The sequence below is a fragment of the Panthera leo genome, chromosome A3 (assembly GCF_018350215.1).
Source record: "Panthera leo isolate Ple1 chromosome A3, P.leo_Ple1_pat1.1, whole genome shotgun sequence".
Lineage (NCBI taxonomy): Eukaryota > Metazoa > Chordata > Mammalia > Carnivora > Felidae > Panthera > Panthera leo.
This window is the reverse complement of record NC_056681.1, coordinates 139,097,720-139,124,687: the sequence shown is the minus strand read 5'-3', so window position 1 is coordinate 139,124,687 and position 26,968 is coordinate 139,097,720. Positions and strand designations below refer to the sequence as shown.

The following is a 26,968-nucleotide window of genomic DNA, read 5'->3' as shown; positions in this document are numbered from 1 at the left end:
GGTTCTCCAAAAATAGGCAGCATTGTTATAACTGGAAAAATTAAAAATTGTGTCTACCTTCATTGCTGCAGCCTAAATGCTCTACTTTGCCCCCAAATTACCTTCCAATTATGACTGTGATTGACCTTCCCACCTTTATATTTTACCATTTTCGTGTTTTGTTAATCACAGGAACAATGACTTACTTACCTCTGGATCAGTTAATATGAAGTGGCAACATGCCAGTGTAATTTCACATCATTAACTATTCGGTGAAACGTTCTCAGGTGATGGGCTCGAAATGCCTGATTACGTCCCAGTATTTATTTGGTGGAACAATTTCAAGAAGGTCACCAACTACGTACATCATGTACTTTCATTTCAAAGTCACGGTGAACCTTTGAGTATTTTCATTCTTATTTGTGTGTTTAGTTGCTGCAAGGTAGCCACCGGGTAAGCAGTCACAGTCAAAATTTGTTACAGTGTTGAGTATTTCAGATTTTTCTACACAAAATATTTTCGTGTACAGCATGTAAGTGAACATGAATTGCAGTCCATAGAACACCATTCAAAAGTTGGACGATGTCTTCATTATTATTGCTAAAATGGTTGTGAAATGCAGTCAGGCCAATCAAAAACATGTTCGATTAAATTGGTAAGTCAATAAATTTGTATTCGTTTCTGGAACGGAGCAGACTAGTGAGTTTATCCTAAGTCTCAAGACTGGACACGCAGCACACTGTCACACACAAACTAACCACCCTCTCAGTAAGCTCCCTAGACGGGACCGAAAATTGGTCCATAACTTAATGTATGAGGAGTCCAGAATGAATTCTAAAACTGTACCCAAGTGAGTGGAATAGATGAGCCCCTACGTTACCGACTTGTGCTGTGAGCACAAGTTCTCTGTCAAATCCCCTGCCACAGGCGAGGTTTGGTGTCCTACTGCCCTACTCATGGTGTAGAATTTAATTAAGGTAAAGACACGTTGACTCCATTGCTGTAAATGTTTAAATTTATCCAACTGAAAGTAATCCAACAAGCATGCTTGTTTTTGTGTCTACTTTAAAATTCTTCCCAGCTTTATGAGGTATAATTAACAAATAAAATTGTAAATAGCTCAAGTGAACAACATGATGGTTTGATGTATGTGCACGTGTGAAATGATTCCCACAGCTGAGCTAATGAGCACATCCATTACCTCACACAGTTGCCTTTTTTTAAACAAGAGAATGCTTATGATTTATGTATATATCTTATATTTCTTGCAGGTAAGCACATTAGACTGGGTACGGGCAGAAAAAACCTACAACCTCTGTGAGGTACTATTTAAACTTCACAAGGTAGGTATCCTTTGCACGTGAGATGTGCTCATGGAAGTAAGATGTGCCTTTGGGTTTAAGAGTCCATTGAGATAGTAAGATAACCTGAAAATCTTCTGTATTCATAACATTTCCCCATCCTGAAACCTGCCATCCTGCTCTTCACGCAGATGAATGGATGGATGGATGGATGGATGGATGGATGGATGAGTTGGTGGGTGGGTGGATGGAAGGAAGGAAGGAAGGAAGGAAGGAAGGAAGGAAGGAAGGATGAGTTGGTGGGTGGGTGGATAGATGGATGGATGGATGAGTTGGTGGATAGATGGATGATGGATGGATGGATGGATGGATGGATGGATGCGTTGGTGGGTGGATGGAAGGAAGGAAGGAAGGAAGGAAGGAAGGAAGGAAGGATGAGTTGGTGGGTGGGTGGATAGATGGATGATGGATGGATGGATGGATGGATGGATGGATGAGTTGGTGGGTGGATGGAAGGAAGGAAGGAAGGAAGGATGGAAGGATGGATGAGCTGGGTGGGTGGATGGATGGATGGATAGGAAGGAAGGAAGGATGCATGGATGCATGGATGTATGGATGGATGGATGAGTTGGGTGGGTGGATGGAAGGAAGGAAGGAAGGAAGGAAAGAAGGAAGGAAGGAAGGATACATGAATGCATGGATGGATAGATGGATGGATGGATGAGTTGGTGGGTGGGTGGATAGATGGATGGATGGATGAGTTGGTGGATAGATGGATGATGGATGGATGGATGGATGGATGGATGGATGCGTTGGTGGGTGGATGGAAGGAAGGAAGGAAGGAAGGAAGGAAGGAAGGAAGGAAGGATGAGTTGGTGGGTGGGTGGATAGATGGATGATGGATGGATGGATGGATGGATGGATGGATGGATGAGTTGGTGGGTGGATGGAAGGAAGGAAGGAAGGAAGGATGGAAGGATGGATGAGCTGGGTGGGTGGATGGATGGATGGATAGGAAGGAAGGAAGGATGCATGGATGCATGGATGTATGGATGGATGGATGAGTTGGGTGGGTGGATGGAAGGAAGGAAGGAAGGAAGGAAAGAAGGAAGGAAGGAAGGATACATGAATGCATGGATGGATAGATGGATGGATGGATGAGTTGGTGGGTGGGTAGATGGATGGATCGAAGGAAGGAAGGAAGGGAGGAAGGAAGGAAGGAAGGATGGATGAGTTGGGTGGGTGGATGGATGGATGGATGGATAGGAAGGAAGGAAGGATGCATGGATGGATGGGTGGATGGATGAGTTGGTGGGTGGATGGATGGATGGATGGAAGGAAGGAAAGGAAGGAAGGAAGGAAGGAAGGAAGGAAGGAAGGAAGGAAGGAAGGATACATGGATGGATGAGTTGGTGGGTGGATGGAAGGAAGGAAGGAAGGTAGGAAGGAAGGAAGGAAGGAAGCATGGATGCATGGATGGATGGATGGATGGATGGATGAGTTGGTGGGTGGATGGATGATGGATAGATGGATGGATGAATTGGTGAGTGGGTGGATGGATGAAAGGAAGGAAGGATGCATGGTTGGATGGATTGGTGGATTGGTGGGTGGGTGGATGGGTGGGTGGACCGGTGGTCGATAGAGTGTGCACAAGTGTGTATGTGCACACATACTGGGGAGAGAGTGTTTTAGTCACTGCCACTTACAGTAATATATTCCGGGATCTTTGGTATATTATTGTCATTGCCATTGTTTTTAACAGGTCAGATACAAACCCCAGCTTCCCAGCTTTTCTTTTCAAAGTCTGGCCCAAGCGGACCAGAATGACTGATCAAATATTCCACGTCTATTAGAGGGAAAGCATTCACTGGCTAAGAAAGGGCAAAGTTTTACCAATAACCTCCATCCCAAGCTTTCAGAATCACCCAGTTCCAAAGTAGCGAATCCATTGCCACGAAACAAGTTTTCCGTTTCTCCTGGGCTGACACCTCGTCTGGGACTCATGAGGTCGGGGTTTCCCGGGAGCGCTCTGTGCGACTCCTGCTTGCTTGCAGTTGTCACGCGTTGACATATCGGAGAAGAAGACAACCGGGGATTTGAGCGGGGATTGCACCAGGCTACACCAGCCGGGAGACACGGGTGTCTCACGGATGGGCTTTTAGCAGACCTCAGGTCACACTGAATGATACAGAGGTTGGGAAGTGGAACCTGAAATGCAAACCCTGGTCACTGAGCGGCTCAGGGGACTCCGCCAGGCGGGAAGAGGTCAGTCCCACCCCATCCCGGTGACCCGGAGGCGCCTGCTTTGGGCCCAGGGGTGCTCCCAGCTGTGACTTGTGCCCAGGCTGGGGGGGGAGGCTTGTCTCTGGCCTCCTGCCCCTGCTCAGTGAGAAGCCAGGGCCGTCACCACCCATCACAGGGGAGGAGACACGGGAGGCGGTGCCCTCGGCCAGCTGTCCCGGACCTGCTGACGTCCGGCTGACCCACAGTGCACAGGCAGGAAATAAATGCACCCAGTGAATGTGCCACAGAGGGTCTGCTGTTGTGTGTGAAGCACGTGCTCTCGATGTAGACGGGGCTGACGCTACCACCTGAAATTTTACTTTGTTTCTTTATGCCTCCGTTTCCTCATCTGTAAAATGGGGTGATAATAACCTGTTGTTGTCTATATTTTGTGACCCTCTGCAGGGTTGTGTTAATTGTGTGATGGCCAAATGCCCCGGCCGTAAGGAAGTGCTCACCGAACACGGCCTTTTTAGGGCATGTTTGAGGTCCCCTCCTGCCCTCTGCGTCCCGGGAGCCGTGATTCTCCCACACCACAGGGCCAGGGATGCACCTGCCGGTGATTCTCAGCCTTGTCTTACGGGGAAATCACCCAGAGGGAGCTTTAAAGCAGAGCTAATGGTTTCATTTTATTTGAGATGTGGCCCAGACATCTGTGTTCATTCTGGAAGTTTCTGCGGTGCTAACATGTGGTGCTAACATTCTGCGGTGCTAAGTCTCGTGTCGTGTGTGCAGCATTTGTGCTTTGACACCTCCTTGTCAGTAAGTATCATTTTACAACACTAATGAATTCCTCTGCGTCATTGGATAGAACCTTAGTGACGAGAGGCCTGGTTGTATTAACAACCTTTACAAAACCATGAGAATATTAGTTGTTGTTAATAATGCCAGTAGGGATCATAATTGTATGTTAATTATACCTCCTCGTCTCTTTTTTATTTTTTAATGTTTACTTATTTATTTTGAGAGAGAGAGAGAGAGCGAGGAGGGGAGAGGCAGAGAGAGGGAGAGAGAGAATCCCAAGCAGGCTCCGCACTGTCGGCACAGAGCCCAACACGGGGCTCGATCCCACGACCTGTGAGATCATGACCTGAGCCAAAATCAGGAGTCAGACGCTCAGCTTCCTGAGCCGCTCAGGTGCCCGTTTCTTCCTTCCTTTCCACTCTCCTTTCCACAGTAGTTGAAACTCATTGGCTCCATTAGTAAGTCACGCACTGAAATGTGAAGTCAGAGACCTGTGAGTGTGATCTGGGCGTGTAAAACAACACACATTGTCTCGGGAATCATCCGTCCCACAGCTGGTCATGAGAGGAGTCAGCTTTCAGCCTAAGGTCTATGGCCCCAGCTGAACCGCACTCTGTGGAAGTTCTCCTTGCAGGCCCACTCGTGGAGGTCAGTGGAATTCGGTTGCTGGAAGGTCTGGACTGGGGGGGCTCAGCTCCTTGCTGAGTTGGCCAGAGGCCGCCGTCTCCACCAGAGACAGCCATTTCCACCATATTCTGCTGGTGAGAAGCGGGTCACTAAACATACATGACACATATGACGTGTGATACACATCCTCTATATGGTATGTAGGTATACACACGTAGGAAGAGACCACGTGAAGCCCACACTACGGTACCGGCCACAGCGTGGCGGGGAGCAGACTGTACTTGGCCAGACCGTGCTCGTTGCTGGGTGTGGGGGCGGCTGGTCAACCCTGGGCTTCAGTGAGGTATCAGAAGTGAGTTACATACACTTGGAGGGAAGCTGTCTCCAGACGTCCCCTAAAAAGGCCAACAGCTAAGCCTTGACCACATCATCTGCGGCACGAGTCTGGGAGACGTGTCCTACCAGCTGGGGGCTTCCCTTCATTCTGGGGACGTTTCCGTCAAGGACTAATTTCTTCCAGCAACAAAACAGCCCAGATGGATGGAGAGGTTTGACTTCGTGGCAGATGAGGCCCAGGTCAGGGGTAAGAGGCACAGCCTTGAGGTCCGAGCCTCTCCGCAAGGGGAGGAAGCCGTGTCTGAGTCCCGGTACAGGAGAGCGCTGTGCCCCAGCGTGGGACGCTCCTGTGTCTTTCTCACGCAGGAGTGCGCACAGCAAAGTAGGAAGTCTGTACCGGAGCGGAAAGTAAAAATATATGCAGTGCCGTTTTTCATGTGTTTTGTCTGAGAATTTGACCCCAAGGAGTCATTAGTCAAAAGTTAGAAGTTTTGAATGAAAATTTAATGTTTTAAATTTTGATATGCCTCCTTAAATGGAAAATGTCCTCAAAAATAATTTTAAATTTAGATCTGGAATTTTAAGCTGCATGTAATAACAACACCTACGAGGGAAATACGTCCCGTCCCCATAATACTATTATCGCAGTGGTAGAAGGAACCATTATGTTGAAGTGATTCTCGTGATAATTTATACGTGTAGATTTTCATTCATCGATATTCCACAAGATAATTGTAGAGGAAAATTTTACGGCTTTTCCCTTTATTTTACAAAAGTTCCACATTGTCACATTCTGGCTTTTACACGGCTCTCCCGCGTCTGAAGTGCTCTTTTGGTGTCGGGATGTGTTCCAGAGACCGTCATTTTGTACAGACGTGCTTCGTTAATAACTGCGCAGCCATTTCTGTTTTTATCCAGCATTTCTTCCAGGAAGACCAGTAAACGTGTTGTGAAATGATTAGCAAACCATTACATTAGTCAGGAGAACAGCCACAGCACATATATTAATCCCATATGGAGCAAATAATAATAATAAGGATAACTTTGTAGCATTGAACTTCTTTAAAAAGGAGATCGTATTCTGTCAGTCGAATGTCTTATTTGGATGTCCTAAATGGCGATTCTACAAAATGATGCCCCCTTTGGTACACGCCTTTCGTTGTGGATGATCACTGTGCACATATAAATTTAAACTTATTTATGAGCATTTAATTCACTTTTCAAAGGTTGAAATAAAGTTCGATATCAGAAGAACTGGCACCGTCAGCAACAGTTGTTAATGATTTGTGTCAGAAGGACCTTTTCCAAGTACGGCCATTAGTATTCCATCCAGGAATGAATCCTGCTGTTGTAGGTTTGTTTCTCTGACTTTCTTCTAAGAAATTACTTTCTCTGGTTCTTTCTTTTTTAAGTTTATTCATTTTTGAGAGAGAGAGAGACATAACACGAGTGTGGGAGGGGTAGACAGAGAGGGAGACACAGAATCCGAAGCAGCTCCAGGCTGTGAGCTGTCAGCACAGAGCCCGACGCGGGGCTCGAACGCACAGACCGTGAGATTGTGACCTGAGCCGAAGCAGGACGCTCAACCGACCGAGCCACCCAGGCGCCCCTACTTTTTCCGATTCTTAAATTACGTATTCTCTATTTCAACTCTCATCAGAAATAGATGAGAAAATTGCATCCATGGGCTTTGATTGCACATGTAGGTTGTATGCGGCTCGCAGACAGCGGCAAACAGAAACGCCAATTGACTCTGGGGAGTCTGGCGGGAGAGGAGGGGGATGTGTCCTCCAACGGAAGAATACCCAACCTGAAATTTTTCGGTTAAAATTTAAGTTAACTCACGTTTGGCAGAGGATCTAGATAGCAGCATCTACCTCTGTGGGGTGCCTGCCCGGTGGCCTTGCTAAGCCCCCCCCCCCCCCCCCCGTTTACATCGGAGTTAATCCTCTCGTACAGGGAGCGAATCCTCCTTATCTTTGGGCTCAGAGCCCATAAGCACAGGGTGGCTAGTAAGTTCCCGACCCAGGGTCATCTTAAATCCTATTCTGTTCCACTCCTTGGGACCCTTGGAGTCCCTGGAATCTGTCTAGAGTCCGCAGTAAGAATTTTCAGCCTGCTCTCCAGCGACCCGCCAGGCAGCTGGGACCCCAGGGAAGGGGCTCCTGTCCTCCGTGAATGTCTGGAAGCCCCTCCCTTGAGCCGAGAACTTGCACCTGCATCAGGGAGGACCCTGCACAGGGTGGGGAGGGGGGGTTGGCTCCAGGGCTCTGCTGCAAAGGGCGGGGGGACTCTGAGGGCTGGGGTGGGGTCGGGAGAGGGAGCCTGGGCCACTGTGTGACCCAGAGTGAAAGTGAGCTGTCTGTCTTCACGGTAGGACAGAGTTCTGCAACGTGGAGTAGTCCTGACAGCCTGCAGGGGCACAGCGTTCCTGGATGTTTGTGTTCCTTGGGACACGTCCAGGTCCTGGGGGGTGGGGGGAGGGGGAGGGAGCTGGCCCTTAACGGGATTTGCAGCTCCGAGGGGCTTAAAACCAGGTGTTCTAATGCAGATGCTGTGGGTGCAGCCGGGGAGGGGGGAGCCACTCACCTCCCACCCTGGTGGCTCATTTCTGAGCCCTGTTGACTGAGTTATCGTCTCACACAGGAGCCACAAGAAATGTCTGTGGAAATGAGCTCCATACGGACCACTAAGGTCACTGACATTAATGTTGTTTTCTGTGCTTCAGAAAGTAATGTCATCCCTGAAATCCTTCCGTGTTCTTCCCTGGGACTTCCCAGGCTGCTCAAGAGCGATCTGTATTCCCTCATATTTGTCCGTAAAGGCAGAGCTCCGCTCACTGGTTTGAGTGGCAAAACACGTTGCTCCTTGAAAAGTGACCTTGCTCCTCACAACTGATCTAAATAAGTAGTTCAAGAGTCAGATCGCCGTGTAGGTGAAAATCTAAATTCTGCTCCTGAAGGTAGTGGCCATTTGGAGAATTATAACAATATCACTGAGCAATACTTAGGAAGCTAACATTATGTATTTTAAGTAGTCTCTTAAAACCATCTATTTAAGTAGTCTATTAAAAACTCCACTACGTGCAGAGGTACATGTGCAGACACTGCATATGGAGGGGATAAAACCCACAGGCAGATGGGGCGCCTGGGTGGCTCAGTCGGTTAAGCGTCCGACTTCGGCTCAGGTCATGATCTCGCGGTTCGTGAGTTCAAGCCCCGCGTCGGGCTCTGTGCTGACAGCTCAGAGCCTGGAGCCTGTTTCGGATTCTGTGTCTCCCTCTCTCTCTGACCCTCCCCTGTTCATGCTCTGTCTCTCTCTGTCTCAAAAATAAATAAACGTTAAAAAAAAAAATTTTTTTTAAAAAAACAAAAAAAACCCACAGGCGGCATACAGAGTAGCCCCAGCAGAACTATTGCTCTTTCACGTTCCCTGCATTGATACAATAATTGTAAATGTGCAAATAAGTACCTAGAATAAATGCACAGAAGTAGGAAAACTCCAGGTAATTTTAAAATGTGCTCTTTTTGTTCTGTTGTCAGAAAAGGGGACGTGCGGGGTTCTGTGTGCTTACAGGGCCGGCAGGGGGTCCGCTCCTGCTCCAGGACTGGCCCCGACTGTCGACTGTCGGAAGCCCACCAGCCGCGTATTAGCTCAGACCCCGTCTCTCCGCTCAGCAGCGCCTCGATCACAACGTGCGTTTGTGCAAACGCGTGAGGACCTAACAGGCGCAGAGGGCACTGGTGGCTCGCGCTTTCTCTGTGCTGCCACTCTAAGCGCCTGACCCCCTCCTTTGCCTGCGTCTTAAAGCCCAAAACAGCCTCAGAGGTGGACAGCTAACCCTTGGCAGAGAAAGTCCTGTTTTCCTCCTACGGAAATACGAGCTCCCGGTGTAACCAGGGACAGGAGAGCGCGATTGGCCGACCCACTGGCGGCATCGCCCACACAGACGCTTCCCGAGCCGTCTCCTTAGGTCGGCGGTCTAGACAGTTACGTTCAGTACTTGCAGACCCAATTTCTGAGACGTTGTGTCGGTGACTAGGACACACTCCTGGTTTATGACGGGCAGTCTCATCTGTTGAACGGTTTCTGTGTATCCCAGGCTGAAGTGAAAGATCTGGGGGGGGGATCCGAAATCAGGGCGCAGTCTCTTGCCCAGGGTTCGTTTAGGGCTAGGAACACACACCACCCCCGCACGTGCACAGGCACGCACACACGGTGCACCCGCCCGTGAGGCAGGAGGAATCTGACCGTGTGCAGGCGCAAACACCGCTGAGGACCAGCAGCAGGGAGAGGGCGCACAGGCGAGTCCTGCGGAGACGTCCCGAGGCCGGAGGAGAATCAGGGGCCCCCAGAACCCACGAGCCGCCTACACACATCCGTAGTCTCTTCTACCTGCACAGCTGAGCCACGGTGAACACCGGGGTCCCTTGGCGAGGAGTCTGCCCTCCGTCCCCTTCACCGGACAAGGTGGTTCAGGCACAGTCCACGTGGAGGGTCAGCGCCTGGGCAGTGCGGGTGCGCGCGTGTGTGCAGATGTGTGTGCGTGTGGAGAGAGGGATGAGGGGCGGGTGCAGGCCGGAGCACGCTGTGAGCAGAGGAAGGTGCACGCTTACGTACATGTGTGCGTGTGTGTGCGTGTGTGAGTATGTGTATGCAAGTACGTGTGTGTGTGGACGGGAAGAGGGGCGTGTGCGAGTACGTGTGTGTGTGTGTGGAGAGCAGAAGAGGTGCGTGTGCAGGCCAGCACACAGAGGGAGGGGAGACTCACCGGGCGCTGCCTGCCGCGTGCAGCACTGCGTCCCCTGAGCGTCCAGTCCTGGGCTGTGCTGACCCGAGACCAGTGAGGCCCAGAGTCACCCTCTCCTTAGCCGCATCCGCCACCGACTCGGGAAGGAAGTGCACACACCCGATGTCTGTGTGCAGAGCCCACGGCATCCAGGGCTCCTCTGCCTTAACCTTTGCTCTCGGGATGTTTCTGGACATTGGTTCTGTGTGGCCAGGACCCTGGGATGGTACAAGTACGCCTTGGACGGCTGGGGGTCCTGCGGTGCCTCGGGGGGGTTCTGAGCAGGGGTCCTTTTGCCCAGGACAGAAGAGCCGGTGATGCCCCGCGACCCGGCGGCGAGGGGCCTGGTTAGGGCCGTGTTCATGCCAGACCGGGGCACCCGGGTCCCGTGACCTGACCTTCCCGTGAGACGCTGAAGCGGACGCTGTGGTTACCGCTATTTTAAGTGGAAGCTGCTTTGGGTGGAATTTACCTAAATCTGTTTCGGGCTCATCTCCACAGCTGCCACGTGGGAGGACGGCCCTGCCCTGAACAGGGCTCCCTGTGTGGCCGGGTCCGCAGTGGCTCCGTGTCCCCATCTGGTGGCCGTGGGGCCTCGGCCCTCGGTCGGGACCCCCTCCCGCACTAACGCCCTGACGCGTTCTGTTTTCCAGCTCTGGCTGGCGGACGACGGCTGGCTCCACGAAGACTGTCACCTGGGTCCTCCCGGCTTCGCGCCCCAGCGGCCGTTCAGCTTCAGCGTCCTGGTCGGCCACGGCCAGAGTCGCGTCTTCAGCGTGGACCTGGGGAGCGAGCTGGCCGCCTGGGAGAGGTCTTTCCAGAGGGCCACTTTCAAGGAAGTTCAGAGAAGCAGGGTAAGCGCCTCCCACCCTCCCGCGGGAGAACTCGGGTGGGGCGCGACCTCGCCATCAGGTGCGCCGCCGTTCCAGACGAAAGCGAATCTTGAAAGCTGAGCATTCTGACCTGAGCCACCAGGTCGGCGTCCGTGGCAGGTGACGGGTCACCACGGGAGAGCGCGATGGGGCGCATTTCACGTTTGCAGAGAGCCACGGGCTTTCCACGGAGGGGGCGGGGGGCACGTCCACGCCCCTGACGAGCCACGCTGCCCACAGGCTGCTCCCAGCAGACGGCGCAGGTGGCTCATTTGCGTTGAAGTCCCCCAGGCGTTTGTCACGGACGAGGCACCCGGTGGCCTTGCTCCCGCCGTCAGGACCCGAGGGAGAATATGACGTGGTTCACACGACTGAGCTTCTGCCCTTGTCGGCAGGGTACAGAAACGTGCGTCCGTCAAATGCGTGAGCAGGCAGGGGTCGTGACCCCCGGCGTCGTTAGCGGTGGGACCCCTCAAGGGCAGAAGGTCCACACGGCGATGTCAGGGAGGGGACTTCCCGCCAACCGTGCGGCCACCTCCAGCCCCGTGTCGTCGGCCCTGGTGCAGAGGAGATCACGCCTCGTCTGGGAGCGCGCGTTCTCAATGGAAGGCCCCGCGTGGCTTTGACTCGCCCGCGGCTGCTCGGGCCTGGGGGTCCCTGACTGGGCGTCACTGCGACCTGCCAGTCTGCATGGCGACGTCACACTCAGATGTTCCTAGAAACACACGTCACGGCTTCCCCCGGGCCCCCCTCTCCGGCTGAGCGGCCCCCCGATGTGGTTCCGTTGCGCCCAGCGGCCACATGCCAGAGGCGCCGGCTCCGTGACCCCAGCAGGCAGGTGATGCAAGGGTCCTGAGGCACTGAACACCGACTCCCCTGTCGCGGGGACTCATTGGCCCGTCCGGCGACTGTTCACAGCCCTGAGCCCTGAACACAGCAGAGAAATGGGAGCTTGAGGGACACTCATCGTGACCACACTTGCAGCCCCAGAAAGTGGGAAGAAGACGGCATTCTGCGTCACCGCGTGTGCCGGGTGGCTGGTCTCCAGTGTCCCCAGCTGTGCTGCAGGCAGGGGGACATCCCAGTGTGTGGGGGAAGGAGGCGTCGCGGACGGGCACCCCAGGAGACGCACCCTGATGCCCCGTGGCCCCAGAGGCTACAGGCCGGTCTCGCCCCTGCCGGTCGGAACAGATCGAGGGTCCGAACCGCCCTGGGTGATTACGGTGCCTCTCCTTAAAGAACAGACTTTCTCCCCTGGGTCCAGAGTGGGGACGGGACACCGGTGCTTGCATGGTCGGGAAGTCCCTCCGGAGGGGGTGGCGGCTCCCCTTGCAGAGTCCTCGGTATTTGGGCAAGTAGGGAGAGGGGAGGGCCAGAGACGGGCTGGCGGGGCAGCGGGTAGAAGGGAGGACGCCGGGTCTGGATCAGGACGGGAGGGCAGCATGCCGGCGGGTTCCGGGGAGTCTCTCCACAATCCAGGACTGAGATGGCGAGGGTCTTTCGTGGGCAGGCGAGGACGAGCATGGCCGCGACGGTGACCGTCCGGTGAGCGTCCACCAGATGAGGGGTCGGCTTGTGTGGTGGGGTCTCCGTGTACAGGACAGGAAGTTCCCCCAAGACCTCCCCAGTCTGAATCGTCACGCCCACTTTCCGAAGCAGGATCCTGCGGGATTCCTGCCCCCTGGTGTGGCATCCAGTCCCGGGGACTCTGTCCCGATTTCTCAGTTTTCTGGACTCGGAGGCGGGAAGGACAGCAGACGTGCTCTGGAATGTGTGGCCAGTTTCTCCCTCCGTGAACTTGGGCAAAATATTTCCCTAAACTCCTTCACTTCCTCTGAAATTAACGATTATAGTGTGCACACGAGAGCCACTCTGGGAATTACACTAATTTGTTTTTAAGGTTTTTTTAATGTTTATTTATTTTTGAGAGAGGCAGAGCACGAGTGGGGGAGGAGCAGAGAGAGAGGGAGACACAGAATCCGAAGCAGCTCCAGGCTCCGAGCTGTCAACACAGAGCCTGACGCGGGGCTCGAACCCACAAACCGCAAGATCATGACCTGAGCTGAAGTCAGACGCTTAACCGACTGAGCCACCCAGGCAACCCTGGGAATTACACTAATCTTAACGTGCCTCCGTGCCAGGCCGTGTGCAGTTTGTACCCTGTGTTAATCTTTTTTTTTTTTTTTTTTTTTTTTTTTTTGGTATAAATTAAAGTTTTAATTATGGGAATATTACCTACATCTTTCAAAATTACAAGCAAGATAAATTGCCCCACCTTTATATGCAGTAAATGAATGTAACAGTGTTGACCTGACTCCTACAAATAGCTCCTGGAAGCAAAGGCAGTGGAAGGTTGGATTCTCTCTGGTTTGTAACGTCACTCGCTCCACTTTTCTCTCCAGGCGAATGAGGAATGGAGGGGAGGTGTTCTGCTGCAGCTCCTGTGTGTCTGCGGTCCCCTTCCCGGTCCCCTTCCCAGGTCTGTGGGTGGAGACATCTGCCCCCAGCAGAGGCCCAGTTACATGCCAGCCTGTGGCTGCACCAGAGGGAAGCTGACCTGTGTGCGGACGTGGGCCAAGTACACGGCCTTGGGATTTGAGCAGAGAATGGGAAGACTAAGTCACACTTAGTAGGTGGATCCCCTCCACCAAAGTACACAAAACAGTTATCAGAAAGTAGGAAAATAAAACATATTAGGGCTTTAATCCTCTTAAATAAAATTTAAAAATTAAACATTAACATTTCAAATATACCAAGGATGCAGCTGTCAGATTCTGAGAAAGTCCACCTTACTAGGGAAAATAACCTCCAGGCCATCAGTAACTAGCTAATATAGATCTGGACATTTCTACAAATAGATGAAAGAAACAGGGCAAAAGTGACTGATTTTGTCAAATTCAGTTACCGGCAAAATAAGGCGGGGAGGGCTGTTCAGGTGCTCGTGCTCACTTCCCGTCTCCGGAGAAAAGCCGGAGGCCGCTCAGGGCAGCTAGACGGTAACCGACTATAAACGAGCCCACGTACTCCAGCAAGGGCATCGTGGAACCGTTCCGAGCAGGAACGTGCGTAAACCCTCGCCTTCCCTTCACTGGATGGAGGCAGCGGGCTGAGCACAGGGGGCAGCGTGCGCCACAGGGCAGCCGGGTGGCCAGCGTGGTTCCTGAAGACACGTACTTGGCTTACGACACGTGGACATCGCCAGGCCGTGAGCAGATCGAGCTCGTGTCATCCGTGACACTAGGCTCCCGTAGCGGCCGCTGGCCTGTTCCGTAAGCATGTGGGGCTATTAAAGGTGTATTAAAAATCAATGAACAGACTCCCGAATTAGAGGTCATTCGCACATCCGTGCAACCGGCTGAATTCTCTGTTTAGCCGCCGGTTACTACAGTTTTCCAACAAGATTTGGGAAAGGGTCAAAAGTAGGGAAGAGATGAGCCAACCTTTCAGGAGTTACGGCAAACGATCTCACAGGACCCAGGGCAGCCCTGCGGCGGCCGCTACGCCGCCTTCACCACCCCCACCAGGGCGGGCCGCAGGGTGCGCCCGTGTAGCTTGTAACCCACTTTGCTGACCAGCGCCACCGTGCCCGGCTCCTTCCCCTCCACCGGCGTGTGGAACAAGGCCTCGTGCTCATAGGGGTCAAACTTGGCCCCCACGGGGTCCAGCCGGAGCAGGCCGTGCTTCGTGAACACCTTCTGGATCTGGAGCTCCGTCATCACAAGCCCCTCGTACAGGTTCTTCAGGTGCGGGTTGTCGTCTTTAACCTCCTCCTTCGGGACACTCTGCGTCGCCTTCTCCAAGATGTCTGCGACCTCCAGCAGGTCCTTACAGAAGCCCTGGATACCATATAATTTTGCCTCTTCCACCAATTTTTGGCTCCTCTGTCGCAAATTCTCAGTATCTGCCAAAGCTCGCTTATATTTTTCCACGGTCTCCTTCAGCTGCTCTTCTAGCTTGGCCTTCTCGTCCAGGAGTATCTTCTCTGTAGAGGGAGTATCTGTCTTCTGTTCATTTTGACCCACGTCCTCTTCCAGGTTCTGGCCACTGTTCTTCTGTTTCATAGCCGTGCACAGCAGCCGAGGAGAGGATCTAAGAGACAGTGCCAAAGCCGGGAGGCTACGCCGCGCCACCCTCACGCACCGAGCCGCCATGACTCTGTGTTAATCTTTTAAAGTAAATCTGAGACGCGACCCTGTTTTCTGTGTTCTTTCTTTCACTGATGAGAAGACTCACGTTCGGAAGGGCTCAGTGGCCCCTCCGCAACCCCGTCCATTTCTGCCTGATTCAGCGTCTCTCCTGTTCCTGGCTTGGACTCTGCCCCACCCGAGGCCCCGCCTTTAAACCTCGAGAAGGTTTACACGTTTGTAACGTGTTCTCCTCCCGTGTGCGTCAGGCTGCGAGCTTCATCCGCCCGGCTGTCACCGCATCCCTGCTTCCCCATAAGGATGTCAGGAAGAAAGTTCTGGACTTGAACTTGTGGCCCGTTTCCTCACAGCAGCGTCTCAGGGCACCTCAGCAGGGTCAGCACCCCACAGAGAAAACCTCCAAATCGGGGGTGTGCCAGCAGGTATTTAAAACCCCTGCCCGTCTCCAGCTCAACACGTTTAACTAATGTCGTTTTGAGTGACACCTGTGTCACAGACCTCCACAGGTCCCCTCAGGCACCAGACGGAGGTCCTCTGGCTGTACATGCTGTGTCGCCTGCAGGCCAGGGTCCCGCCGAGACTGTCCCACTGTCCTGTCCCTGTGCCGTGGTCCCACCGTGGTCCACGGTCCCGCCGTCCACTCTTCAAACAACGTTTGCTCCTATTTCAGCATCCGGTGCACGTGGTGCTGGGTGACGTGCAAAGTGCTGTGCGTTTTGTCCACATCAGTGTACCTAAATTTTAATTGTACCAGCCACATCCTGTTGGAATTTAAGAAAAACGAAACAGGATCTGTGTCCTCGCAGCAGCCTGCGGTCTGAGTATCTGCATCGGGTGGGCTGCTTCTGAGCTCACAGGACGAGGCACCGAGACCCTCGCCGTCCTACAGACAAACCAGGGCTCGCCGGCCCCACCGGCTGAGCTTTGAGGTCCCCGTGTCTGCTTAGACCGTCTCCCCTGCTGGTCGTGGGACACCTGCCAGAGCAGCAGGGGGTGCTTTCCATTCACAGATTTTGGTTCCACAGCAGATAACTGTGCTGCTTGTTGGGCCAGGACGATGCTCAGACGGGGCGTGTGGCCGGCGTCCGCACTCTGCGAACCCCCGAGAGCGGGTGCCCCTCCCACCAGCCTCCGCACCTGCAGCCTGTCCGGCTCCAGTAAACGGAGACCGTGTAAAGCTGAGGTCATGACTCTCAAGGAAACGTAAGGTGAACACGTGCCCAAAGATGTCATTTAGTTCCTTTATTAATGAGGGAAGTCAGGGTTGTTGGGACAGTCCACAGAGCCCTCGGGAAACCCACTGAACGCAGACGCTGTAATGTGGGTGCTTCCAGACGCCCCTGCTGGGTAGATGGAAAACCTGCTCGGGGAGGGGGGGTAGAGCAGCCTCCTAAACAGGCCCTCGGCTGGCTCATCCCGCCGGACGGAGGCGTCTTCTGACTCTACCAGACAAAAACAACCGAGTTAACTTTTGCCGCTTGTTAGCTGAACGTCACCCGGCCGATGATTTGTCCTTTTTTGCTGGAAAAGAATCTCCAGACATCATTCTTGCACTCACACGCTTGTGCACACACACTTGTTCTCCTGTCTGTCTTGATGGGAGACGTGGCCGGAGCCTGGACCGACCTCAGGGCAGCGTGGGTCACTCTACGGTCTGACGTCCTGTGGCCTCGAGCAGCCACTGAAGCCAGAGAACAAACCTCTTCTAAGGAACTGGAAACAAACAACAGGCAGTCTGACCCAAAGTAAGCAAAAAAATATAAGTCGGAGTAGAAATCAGTGAACTAGACAGAAAAACAAAGAAAAACAGAAAATCAGTGAAACTAAAATTTGATTCTATAAAGATCAAAAAATTAATGAAAGTCTTGCCAGACTGATGAAAAGGAAAAGCATTAAGAATGAGGGACAAAATGTCACTACCCAGATATTTAAAGACACAGTCAGGGAACATTACATAAACAATTTCTAAAAATTAACACAAATCTGACAACTCAGAATGGACACAATCCTCGTAAGACACAAACCACCAAGCCTCCCTCAAGGGGAGACGAGTTACCCAAATGATACCATTTGTGGTTTAAAAGTGGAGTTTTTGCTAAGTCCTTTCCCACGAAGGAAATTCCAGTCCCAAATGGAGTCATTGATGAGTTGTACTAAACATTAAAAAAAGGAAAAACTAATCACACAAACTAACCCAGAAAATTGGAAGTAGGAGGCAATGCTTTCAAGCTCCCACGAGCCCAGCATCACCCCACGGCCAGTGTTGGACAAGGTTGTGCAAAGTAAACACAGCTATGGACCATTGTCCTTTACGGGTGTAGATAAATATTCTAAACACAGTTTTACCTAATAAAATCCAGTAACTTCTTCTATAACAGGAATAATATGTCAAGTTAAAAAATTATCCTAGGAAAATACCATTGGTTTTATGTCTAAAATCAATCAAATTAGGGGCACCTAGGTGGCTCAGTGGGTTAAGTGTCCGACTTCAGCTCAGGTCATGATCTCGTGGTCTGTGAGTTCGAGCCCCGCGTCGGGCTCTGTGCTGACGGCTCAGAGCCTAGAGGCTGCTTCGGATTCTGTGTCTTCCTCTCTCTCTGACCCTCCCCCGTTCATGCTCTGTCTCTGTCTAAAATATAAAATAAATATTAAAAAAAATTTTTTTAATAAAATCAATCAAATTAATCTATCAGGCTAACAATTTAAAAGAGAAAAATCCTATCATCATTTCAACAGACCCAGGAAAATATTTGACAAAATCCAACTTCGTATCTGATCTAACAAACTCAGCAAACTAGAAATGGAAGAAACTTTCCTTAACCTGCTAGGAAGGCACAGAAGTGCCCACAGGTAACATCCTGCTTAGTGGCCAGAGACTGTGTCCCCGAAGACTGAGCATAGGCAAAGCTGTCCCCTGTCATCACTTGTATTGATATTTACCGAAGGCAGTAGCCAGGACCACAGCCAGAAAGATGAATAAGAGACACAAGGTTGGAAGGGAAAGAGTAAAACTGTCTTTACCCACAGATTTCATGACATTCCTACTAGAAACTCAGGTGGAATCTGCAAGAGAAGGGAGTTCAGCTGCAAGAAGAAGTTGCAAGATCCAAGGTCAATATGTAAACATCCATTTCGTTTCCTGATATAAAGAGCAGACAACAAAAAATACTTGTAACAGCATCAAAAATATGAAATAATGTGGACAAATCTGAAACACATAAAAGACTTGTAACAAAACTGCAAAGCGTGGCTCAGAGACAAGTTAGAGGAAACTCACGTAAGTGGAGACCTAGACTCGTGCACGGCCCAGAAGTCACAAAGATGCTAAAAGGTCAGTGACCCTGCCGCCGATCCGTCGATGAGATTCCAGGTGCCGTCCCAGCAGCCTCGTATGTGGACTCTGACAAGATGATTCTAAACTTCATGTTGGGAATGAAGGGACAGAAGATGTCTTAGGTAACTGGAAAAGGAACAGCAAAACGCGGGGACCTACACTGCCTGATCCCAAAGCTGGAGAAGCTGGGGCCATTGCGACCGTGTGCAGTTACCACAAAGACCAGCAGAATCCAGAATCCAGAAGTAGACCTACACAGACATAGACCATGTCCTCTGGCACGGAACGGCCCTTCAGGGGAGGATGGAAGTCTCGGACAAGGCCTGCTGGAACAATTGGGTATTTATGCAAAAAAATGGACTTTAATCCATACCCCACACCATCTATGAACATAGGCTCAAAATGGGTCATAGACAGGGGCGCCTGGGTGGCTCACTCGGTTGAGCGTCCGACTTCGGCTCAGGTCGTGATCTCGCGGTCCGTGAGTTCGAGCCCCGCGTCAGGCTCTGTGCTGACAGCTCGGAGCCTGGAGCCTGCTTCGGATTCTGTGTGTGTGTCGCTCTCTGCCCCTCCCCTACTCAGGCTCTGTCTCTCTCTGTCAAAAATAAATAAACATTTTAAAAAATGGGTCAATGGGGGAGAAGAAGGGGGAAAAAAAAGTTGGGGAGGGAGGCAAACTATAAGAGACTCTTAAAAACTGAGAATAAACTGAGGGTTGATGGGGGGTGGGAAGGAGGGGAGGGTGGGGTGGGCATCGAGGAGGGCACCTGTTGGGATGAGCATTGGGTGTTATATGGAAACCAGTTTGACAATAAATTTCATATTTTAAAAAAATGGGTCATAGACAGAAGTATAAATGCAAAACTATAAAACTTCTGGAAGAAAATAGTAGGTAAAATCTTTCTGACCCTTAGTGATGCAAATGTTTCTCAGATATAAAACCAAAACCACAATCCACATAAAAGGAAAACAATGATAATTTGGACTTCATCAAAATAAAAAACGGGTATTATTTGAAAGACAAGTGCCAGGAAACGTGAAAAAGATGCCAAAATGTGGGAGGAAATACTTGCAAGGCGTAGATCTCACAAAGGGCTTGCAGCCATAATCTATAAAGAGATCTTGAAGCTCAGTAATGAGGAAAACAACCAAACCAACAAAATTTGGGCAAAACATTTGAGTACACAGTCCATGAGAGAAGATGTGCAGACCGGAAACCATCACGTGAGAATACGCTCAGAGTCGTTAGGAGGAGAGTGCAAATTGCACACCTGTTAGCAGGACTGAAATTTAAACGCCCAAGGACGGATACCACACGTAGGTGAGGACGTGGAGGGATGGGAAGTCTGGCACGTGGCTGGCGGTGATGTAAAGTGACGTGACCAGTCTGGCCAGTCCCTGCATTAAACGCACAGCCACCCTAAGACGGAGACATCCCGCTCCTTGCCTTGTTGTGCACAGAAGCCTTGGTCGCAGCTGCTGTCCAAATCCTCAAACAACCCGCCTGTGCATCGACGTGGGACTGGTTAGATACGTGGGATGTCAGGGCTGTCCACGAATGTCGGGCACACCCAGCAACGCGGGAGGCACTCCGCCTGACGAGAGAAGAGTACGTTTCGTGTGGGTCGCAGAGCGGAGTTCTCGTTCTGATGAGGTCCGATTCAAGATTTCTTCTTTCCTGGCTTGTTCTTGGTGTCGTTTCTAAGATCTCCGGGTTTCGTTCCAGGTCAGGGCGGTTCCGTCCCGTGTCTTCCTCTAACAGCTTTCTAGGTTTCCCGTTTACACTGTCACCTGTGCCACGTGGATGGGACGTGGGTCTCCCCGTCTGCGAGCCCCTCGCACTCCAGGCTCCACTGTGAGCCAGCCTTTCCGGGAAAAGAAGGAAAGGTGGCTGTGGACAGCTCCGCGATGGCAGGCGTTTGTGTGGCGGTCAGGGCCGCGCGGTGGGGAGGGCCCGGGTAGGAGCTGTCCTCGGAGAAGCGGGCGCAGCCCCAGGCAAGCTGGGAGCAGGTGGGGCCCGACAGCACTGGCCGCACGAGGGGCCCCTTCCAGCCGACCCGTTCGGAAGGGGGTGAAGTGGTTTCCAATTAGTAACACCCTCTGACACTTGGCGACACGAATTTAATTTACAGGTGATTTTATCAAAATCATGATTTCACTTATCGAATGTCATTAACCAGCACATTTTTTAGATACTCAGAGGTCCCTTTAGTTCCAGCCAAATCTGGAATTACTTTTTGGCGGGTAAATTCCAAAATGTCCTCTCCGCCCAGTTCATCAGAACATTCAAATGACCTCAGCTTCTGGCAGCTGGGCACGATACTCAGGCGTCCGCCTGCCTCACCTGGGGTGCGTCCCGAGGCACATCGTCCCCGGCCCACAGGGCTCACCTGCTTGAGCCGCTCGCATTAGGGCCGTCGGTCAGCTTCGTGGCTTCCGTGTTGCTGCTGCGTCTGGTCCGCATAGACCTGTGTGTAGGACCCGCGGGCCGGCTGCCTCTTCCAGTGCGCCGTGGCCCCGGAACAAGTCCAGGTCGCGTTAGGGTTTTGTCCAAAGCAAGAGCAAACGAGTCCAGGGAGGGATTTAGGACTCTTCACATAAATGAGGCACAGGAAGTCTCGTGTGGGCTGTTCGGTTGTTCCCAAGTGTCTGGGTGTGGCTTGTGGTTTCCCGCAACCACGTCTGTGTTCTTGTATTCACTCTGCCGGTAGGGTGTCCCCCACGTGCCACATACTTCCTTAGATGTTTTCATCCGGGGAAACTGAGGCCCAGAAAGGTGCCTTCCTCCACGGGGTGGCCGGGCCCGGCCAGTCCCGAACGTCCCTTCTCGCTGGACGGGCAGCTGTGACGTAGGTTTTCTGGGCGTCACAGGTAGCGTGAAGTTACAGAGGCGTTTTCACCGGTCCTCACCAGTGTGCATGTGCACGCACCTGAGAGAGATTTGCTGCCCTTTTAATATTTGTCGAATTTGTAGGAGACTGAGAAGTAACCTTGAGTAAGTCATTTAACTTTCTTATTGATTTTCTTCTTTCCGACATGATTGCTATTTCGTGTCCTGGAATGGTGCCGTGACGTGTAATTAATTGATGTTTGTAAAGCAGTTGACATTGAAATATGCACAACGTAATTTCCTTAAATGCTTAAATCAATCTTCCAGATACATTTTTAAGAAATCTCAAGCTTGCGGTATTCAAAATGAAACACATCAGTGAGAGTTTTGTGACAGCATGTGGAGTAGGACAGATAGGATTTATGTCTCCTGAAGAAAATAAGCCCAGAGGACCCGAGAGAAAACCGAGCGAATGTTAAGTAGCACTTAGGTGAGATAGATTTATGGGGTCATTAAAAGGTAGTTACTGGTTCGTTACCAGAAGCACCAGTTTAACTGCACAATTAAGTTTCAGATTGTTTTCGTCGTGTGCAGGAAACTTATTGGAATTTCAGTTTACCTGCTATGGTTTTGGTCAGATTTAGGTTGAAACGGTCAACCTAATTGTGTAGCTTATGTTGATTTTGCCTAAATGCACAACATTTCCACAAGTGACCTGGAGGGGACTGGCCTCTCTTCAGGCGTCTTCGCTCCCCTCGCCAGACAGAGCGTCAGGGCAGTCAGGTGGGACCACGCCACCTTCAGGCCTCCTCTGAATTCATGTTAAAATCGAGCTTTTCTCTTAAAGTGTTACTCGTTTGGTTGGGTAATCTCTGCACTGTGTTCACCAGTGACCTCACAATTAAACTCATTGGATACATTTACAAACTTTCCAGAAAGGTCTGATGACCATTACCCTGATACTAGCCTGTGATTTCAGTCAGGCTTAGTGCTGTGTTACGTAAGCGTTGCATATGTGATGGTTGTCCGTGTGTGTTCACACCCAGAAATGGGCCAGTGACCACTTCGTGCTGCTGGTGGGTGCGCTTGGGCTGGCGGGAAGGGTGTCCGGGAGCACTTGCCGTCCGGCTGGGCCTGTCCCTCACCGAGGCTCAGGTTGCTGCCACCTGCTGGGGCGGTGGGTGCCACCTCCCCGCCGGGCAGAGTAACTTGGCGGGTGCCGGCGTGGGCTGCGCCGATGGCCGTGGGGGTTCGTGGCTTGAGCTGCAGCCGGGGCCTCCCGGAGCACAGCGCTCCTGAGAACCCGCTGCGGAAGGCAGGGATGACGCGGAGTCCTGCGCACGTGGAAATGGAGCAGAAGCGCTGCCTGTGTGCACATCGTTGGCACTTTTACAACTGTCGTTTCTGGTCGTGGGGGTTTTGCGACTAGCTGACTGATGTTAAACTCCATGGCTAAAGACTGTTCTGTTGAAACTAATGCTCTTTTCTAGTCCAAAACATACACGTGCAGCTGGCAAGGAGAAATGCTGTGTTTCACGGTGGATTTCGCGCTGGGATTCACCTGCTCTGACAGCAAGACGAAGGTAAGGGGTCAGCAGGCGCTGCCGGGGGCCGGGGCGACGCGCTGTTACGGTCAGAGGCACAGGCGTCGGGGTTGTGCCCTCACAGGAGCCCTGGCTACACGGTGCCCGCAACAGCACCCACACCATCACGGGCTGGGTTTCCTGGGTCCTGCTCCAGGGAAAGACCCCCCCCCCCCCCGCACTGAGGGAACATTAACTACCGCCTGGAGTAAAACCGGAACATTCTGGTGCGAGTATGGCCCCTGTTACTGGTGGGCTCATCAGGTGCTGGTTCCCCAGATGCGCAGCTGTGGCTGGTCTCCCTCATCCTGGATGTAAACCCACGTCCTGAGCAGCTGTTTCCACCAGCACTTCTGACAGGCCTGAGTCGTCACCTTAGCCAATTATTTCCTGACACAACATTTACAATATTTTAAAGTCCAAGCTGCTCGTTCAGAACGCAGGGCTGGGAGAGCATCGGCCAGACCAGCACTGTCTGTGCCTGGCCTGTGGCCTGCAGTGGGTCGGCCCTGAGCCAGGGACACCTCATCTCCAGAACGTTCTCAAGGGTGTGTTTCCAGACCTGTGCTCTAAAACCTTTGAATACTCTCATCTACGAATTAATCCCTGCAGCCCGTTCAGGAGCCCCTCGCAGCTCCCATGGGGGTGGGCTTGTCCTCAAGGACGTCTGGAAATGTCTGGGGGCGTCTCGTATTGTTATGACTTGAAGGGGAGTTTCCGCCAGCCTCTGGTGGGCAGAGATCACAGATGCTGTAAACGCCCGCGATGCCCAGGATGGCTGACAACAGTCAGGGGTGCAGAGCGGGAGCTGTGATCTAAGTGGGGGGCTGCCAGCTGGAACCTCACTGTCGCCCTCCTTGCAGGAGCACGGGAGGCTGGGTGGAGCTTTGACAACAGGGGTCCTGGTGCTTAGAACAGCAGCAGTCTCCATTTGCAGGAACACCGAATGCAAAAAGGATTCCGTGTGCCCCATCCAACGTCAAGGCCACAGTGAGGCCGTGCACAGATCTCCATGGACAGGCTCTGTGCACAGATCTTCGTGGACAGGCTCTGTGGACAGATCTCCGTGGACAGGCTCTGTGCACAGATCTTCGTGGACAGGCTCTGTGCACAGAGCTCTGTGGACAGATCTCCGTGGACAGGCTCTGTGCACAGATCTTCGCGGACAGGCTCTGTGCACAGAGCTCTGTGGACAGATCTCCGTGGACAGGCTCTGTGCACAGATCTTCGCGGACAGGCTCTGTGCACAGAGCTCTGTGGACAGATCTCCGTGGACAGGCTCTGTGCACAGATCTCCGTGGACAGGCTCCGTGCACAGATCTCCGTGGACAGGCTCTGTGGACAGGCTCCGTGGTACAGGTGCCGCTGCTCGGCCTTCAGCCAGGTCTGTGTGACCTCCGTGCTCGTGTCCTCACGATGAGCCACTTAGCAGCTGGCCTGCAGCAAGGAGGAGCCGTCGGCCCCGCTGTGAACTCGTCTTTCTGGCCTCATGCTCCACGAAATCCTGGGTTCCAGGAGATCAGAGCCGAGACTTCGCAGCTCTCACCTGAAGAGCAGTTTCGAGTCCTCCCTCTGCCCCGTCGAGGCCCCACGTACCCCCCTCCGGCCGCGTGTGGGTGTGTCATCTTGGGGGACGACCCCCCCCCCGCCCCGGTAGGAGCCCTTGAGCTCGCCATCCGTCTGTCTGTCCATCGGTCAGAGGAGCCAGGCGCAGGGTCTTTATTAGCTGCAGACTTTTTCTTCTATTAAACAACAAGAACTTACAAAGCACATCTCATGTCTGGAGAACCTTAGCAGACAGTAGTAACAGGTAACCATCCACCTTCTTCTTGTTGGTTCCAGAGAAACGAATGGGGAGTGATTTGCACGTAGCCCCAGGTAGGAACATGTCCACGGATCGAAGGTTTTCACCGTCTGTGCTCCGGACCGTGTCTCATGCTCTGTAGCAACAAGCGGCCTCTGAGTGGAGTTTTAAGTCTTATAGGCAGAGAAAGGAGCGTTGACCATATGATGCTGGCCGCCGGAGTGCAGGAAGGAGAAAGTCGGGGGGGCAGGTGGGGAGTGTGGCCGTGGACGCCTGGAGCCCAGTGCACGGACAGAGGCGGTCCGTGCGCACAGAATGAAGGGTGGGAAGGTGGATTCTGGCAAGTTATCACATGCTCAGGGCCGATAAGAAAATTAAGCAAATGTCTGCATCTGTATACATAGAGTATTTAACGTATGACTAAATATGAATTAAATAAATGAGCTCCCGTTTCTAAATAACCGATTAATTTCATTCCTTTTCAGAATGTGCTCTGGAGATTTAAATTTTCTCAGCTTAAGGGATCTTCAGATGACGGAAATGCTCGCGTAAAGCTGCTGTTCCAGCATCCAGACACCAAACAAATAGAGGTGAAGGTAGGGAACCTTGTTTGTACTGCCACCCGGCCACGTGCCACGTGAAACCTCAGAGGTCAGAGGATGAACACGTCAGTCCCATGTGCCACTGCCTCCAAGCCCAGATGGCCAGGACATCACTACAGCCCGTGGTCTGTGTCTCTCAGAGACACTTCTGTCTTGGGGTTGTGATCCCTGAACCATGTGAATTCATCCTACTGAAAATTATAAGTTCCTTATAAATGTCAGTAGGGAATCAATATTTAAAAATACATGAGGGGCGCCTGGGTGGCTTAGACGGTTGGGCACCTGACTCTTGATTTCTGCTCAGGTCATGATCCCAGGGTCGTGGGATCGAGCCCCGACTCAGGCTCTGCATTGAGCATGAGAGCTGCTTAACATTCTCTCCCTCCTCCCCTCTCCCCTGCTCATGCTCTCTCTCTTTCTCTCTCAAATAACAATAAACAAACAAACAAATAGGAGCAGCCAAATTGGAAGGAAGAGCTTTATAAACAGCATTACGCACAATTCAGATGATGACCAGACTGCACTCAATTAACAGGTCCTCGGACACAACGTCCAGACTCATGACACTGAGCGGTCAGCTTACTGTCCACAGAGGATGGGTTTTTCCGTGTTTAACGTACACGTGTTGTCACCCAGTTTTAATGGAACTAGAGACAAACCAAAGTGTCAGTCTGATGCGCTATAGAAAAAGGAAGAAAACAACAAAAATATGGGACCCACGAGCACATGTTGTTTGGAAACAGATCCAACAGTTTGCCTTGTTTTCTGATGAAATTAGGACGCACCACACGGGACGCAGCTAAATCCAAAAGTCAGTTTCTAACATCTTTTTATTGAGTTTAATGAAATAATGTTCTGTGTCTGCTTTTTAAGTACAACTGAAATTGTCAGAATCTGTTGACGTTTTTATCTTCAGGGAGTGATAAAATCACAGCCTGAATGTAAATGCTGTCTAGGCGCGTGGGTCATGAGGCGTGTGACAGGGCAGTGGAGGGGACAGCCGATCTAGGACAGACACAGGAGGTGGCTGTGATGGAGGGGTGCGGAATCCGGGGGACTCTAGCCACCAGCAGAGAAGGGATCCCGAGAGTGGGGGGACTTGAGATAATTTTACGTTTGTGTTTGGCATTTTATCTGCACTGATATGTTGACCATGGGTCACGTTACCACTCCTTCTGGATGGTGGATATATTGGCCCTCGGGGGGCAGGGGAGGAACGAGCAACATTTCCTGCTTAAATCCCGCAAACCTCCTAGCCCAGCGCGTTCCGTGGGAGTGTGGGCGATGCCTTGGGAAGCCAGCCTGCAGCGGGATTTCACACGGTGGGTGTTCTAGCAGCGTCTGCTGGAGTACCTGCTGACGTGGGCTGCTGCCTTCGTAACACCCAACCGCATACGTGATGTCAGAGTATGCTTTGGGCGGGTGCCAGCTCTCAACACATCAAAACGCATCTGTTCTCATGTGTTAACGTTTGGTGAACTTTTGGTCGTCTGTGTTAATGATGGGAGGAGCTGGGAAATCTGAACCAGACAGCGTGAGATGTGGCACATGACTTTGGGGCAAGCGTTCATCTCAGTATCTTGGCGGCATGTGTACAGGCTGGACACAGAGAGACCTAGGAGGTGGTGGGTCACAGGGGCAGACACACGCTCTGAAAGGCTGGGAGCCTGGATGGTTTGCAGGGCTGCCTTCATGATAACAATACAGTTGGAAATCCGAAAACCCACCTGCACTCAGAG

General features: G+C 52.1%; 2 protein-coding genes across 3 annotated transcripts in view; one reads left to right on the top strand and one right to left on the bottom strand.

Annotated features, from left to right (window-relative positions):
- SNTG2 (syntrophin gamma 2) overlaps positions 1-26,968 on the top strand; it is a 179,802-nt gene that overhangs the window by 138,035 nt on the left and 14,799 nt on the right. For both annotated transcript variants that reach the window (XM_042933789.1, XM_042933790.1), the window contains 4 exons: positions 1,251-1,322; positions 10,713-10,913; positions 22,731-22,823; positions 25,113-25,223. In XM_042933789.1, the coding sequence (XP_042789723.1) occupies positions 1,251-1,322; positions 10,713-10,913; positions 22,731-22,823; positions 25,113-25,223 (477 nt within the window). The remainder of the gene's footprint in view (positions 1-1,250; positions 1,323-10,712; positions 10,914-22,730; positions 22,824-25,112; positions 25,224-26,968) is intronic.
- LOC122216671 (grpE protein homolog 1, mitochondrial) lies at positions 13,616-15,082 on the bottom strand. Its single transcript, XM_042933791.1, has one exon. The coding sequence runs from the start codon at positions 15,080-15,082 to the stop codon at positions 14,429-14,431; it is 654 nt and encodes a 217-aa protein (XP_042789725.1). The 3' UTR covers positions 13,616-14,428.

What these genes read in the sequence shown, in the direction of transcription:
- LOC122216671 (XM_042933791.1), bottom strand. Translation starts at nt 15,082, where the DNA reads ATGGCGGCTCGGTGCGTGAGGGTGGCGCGGCGTAGCCTCCCGGCTTTG.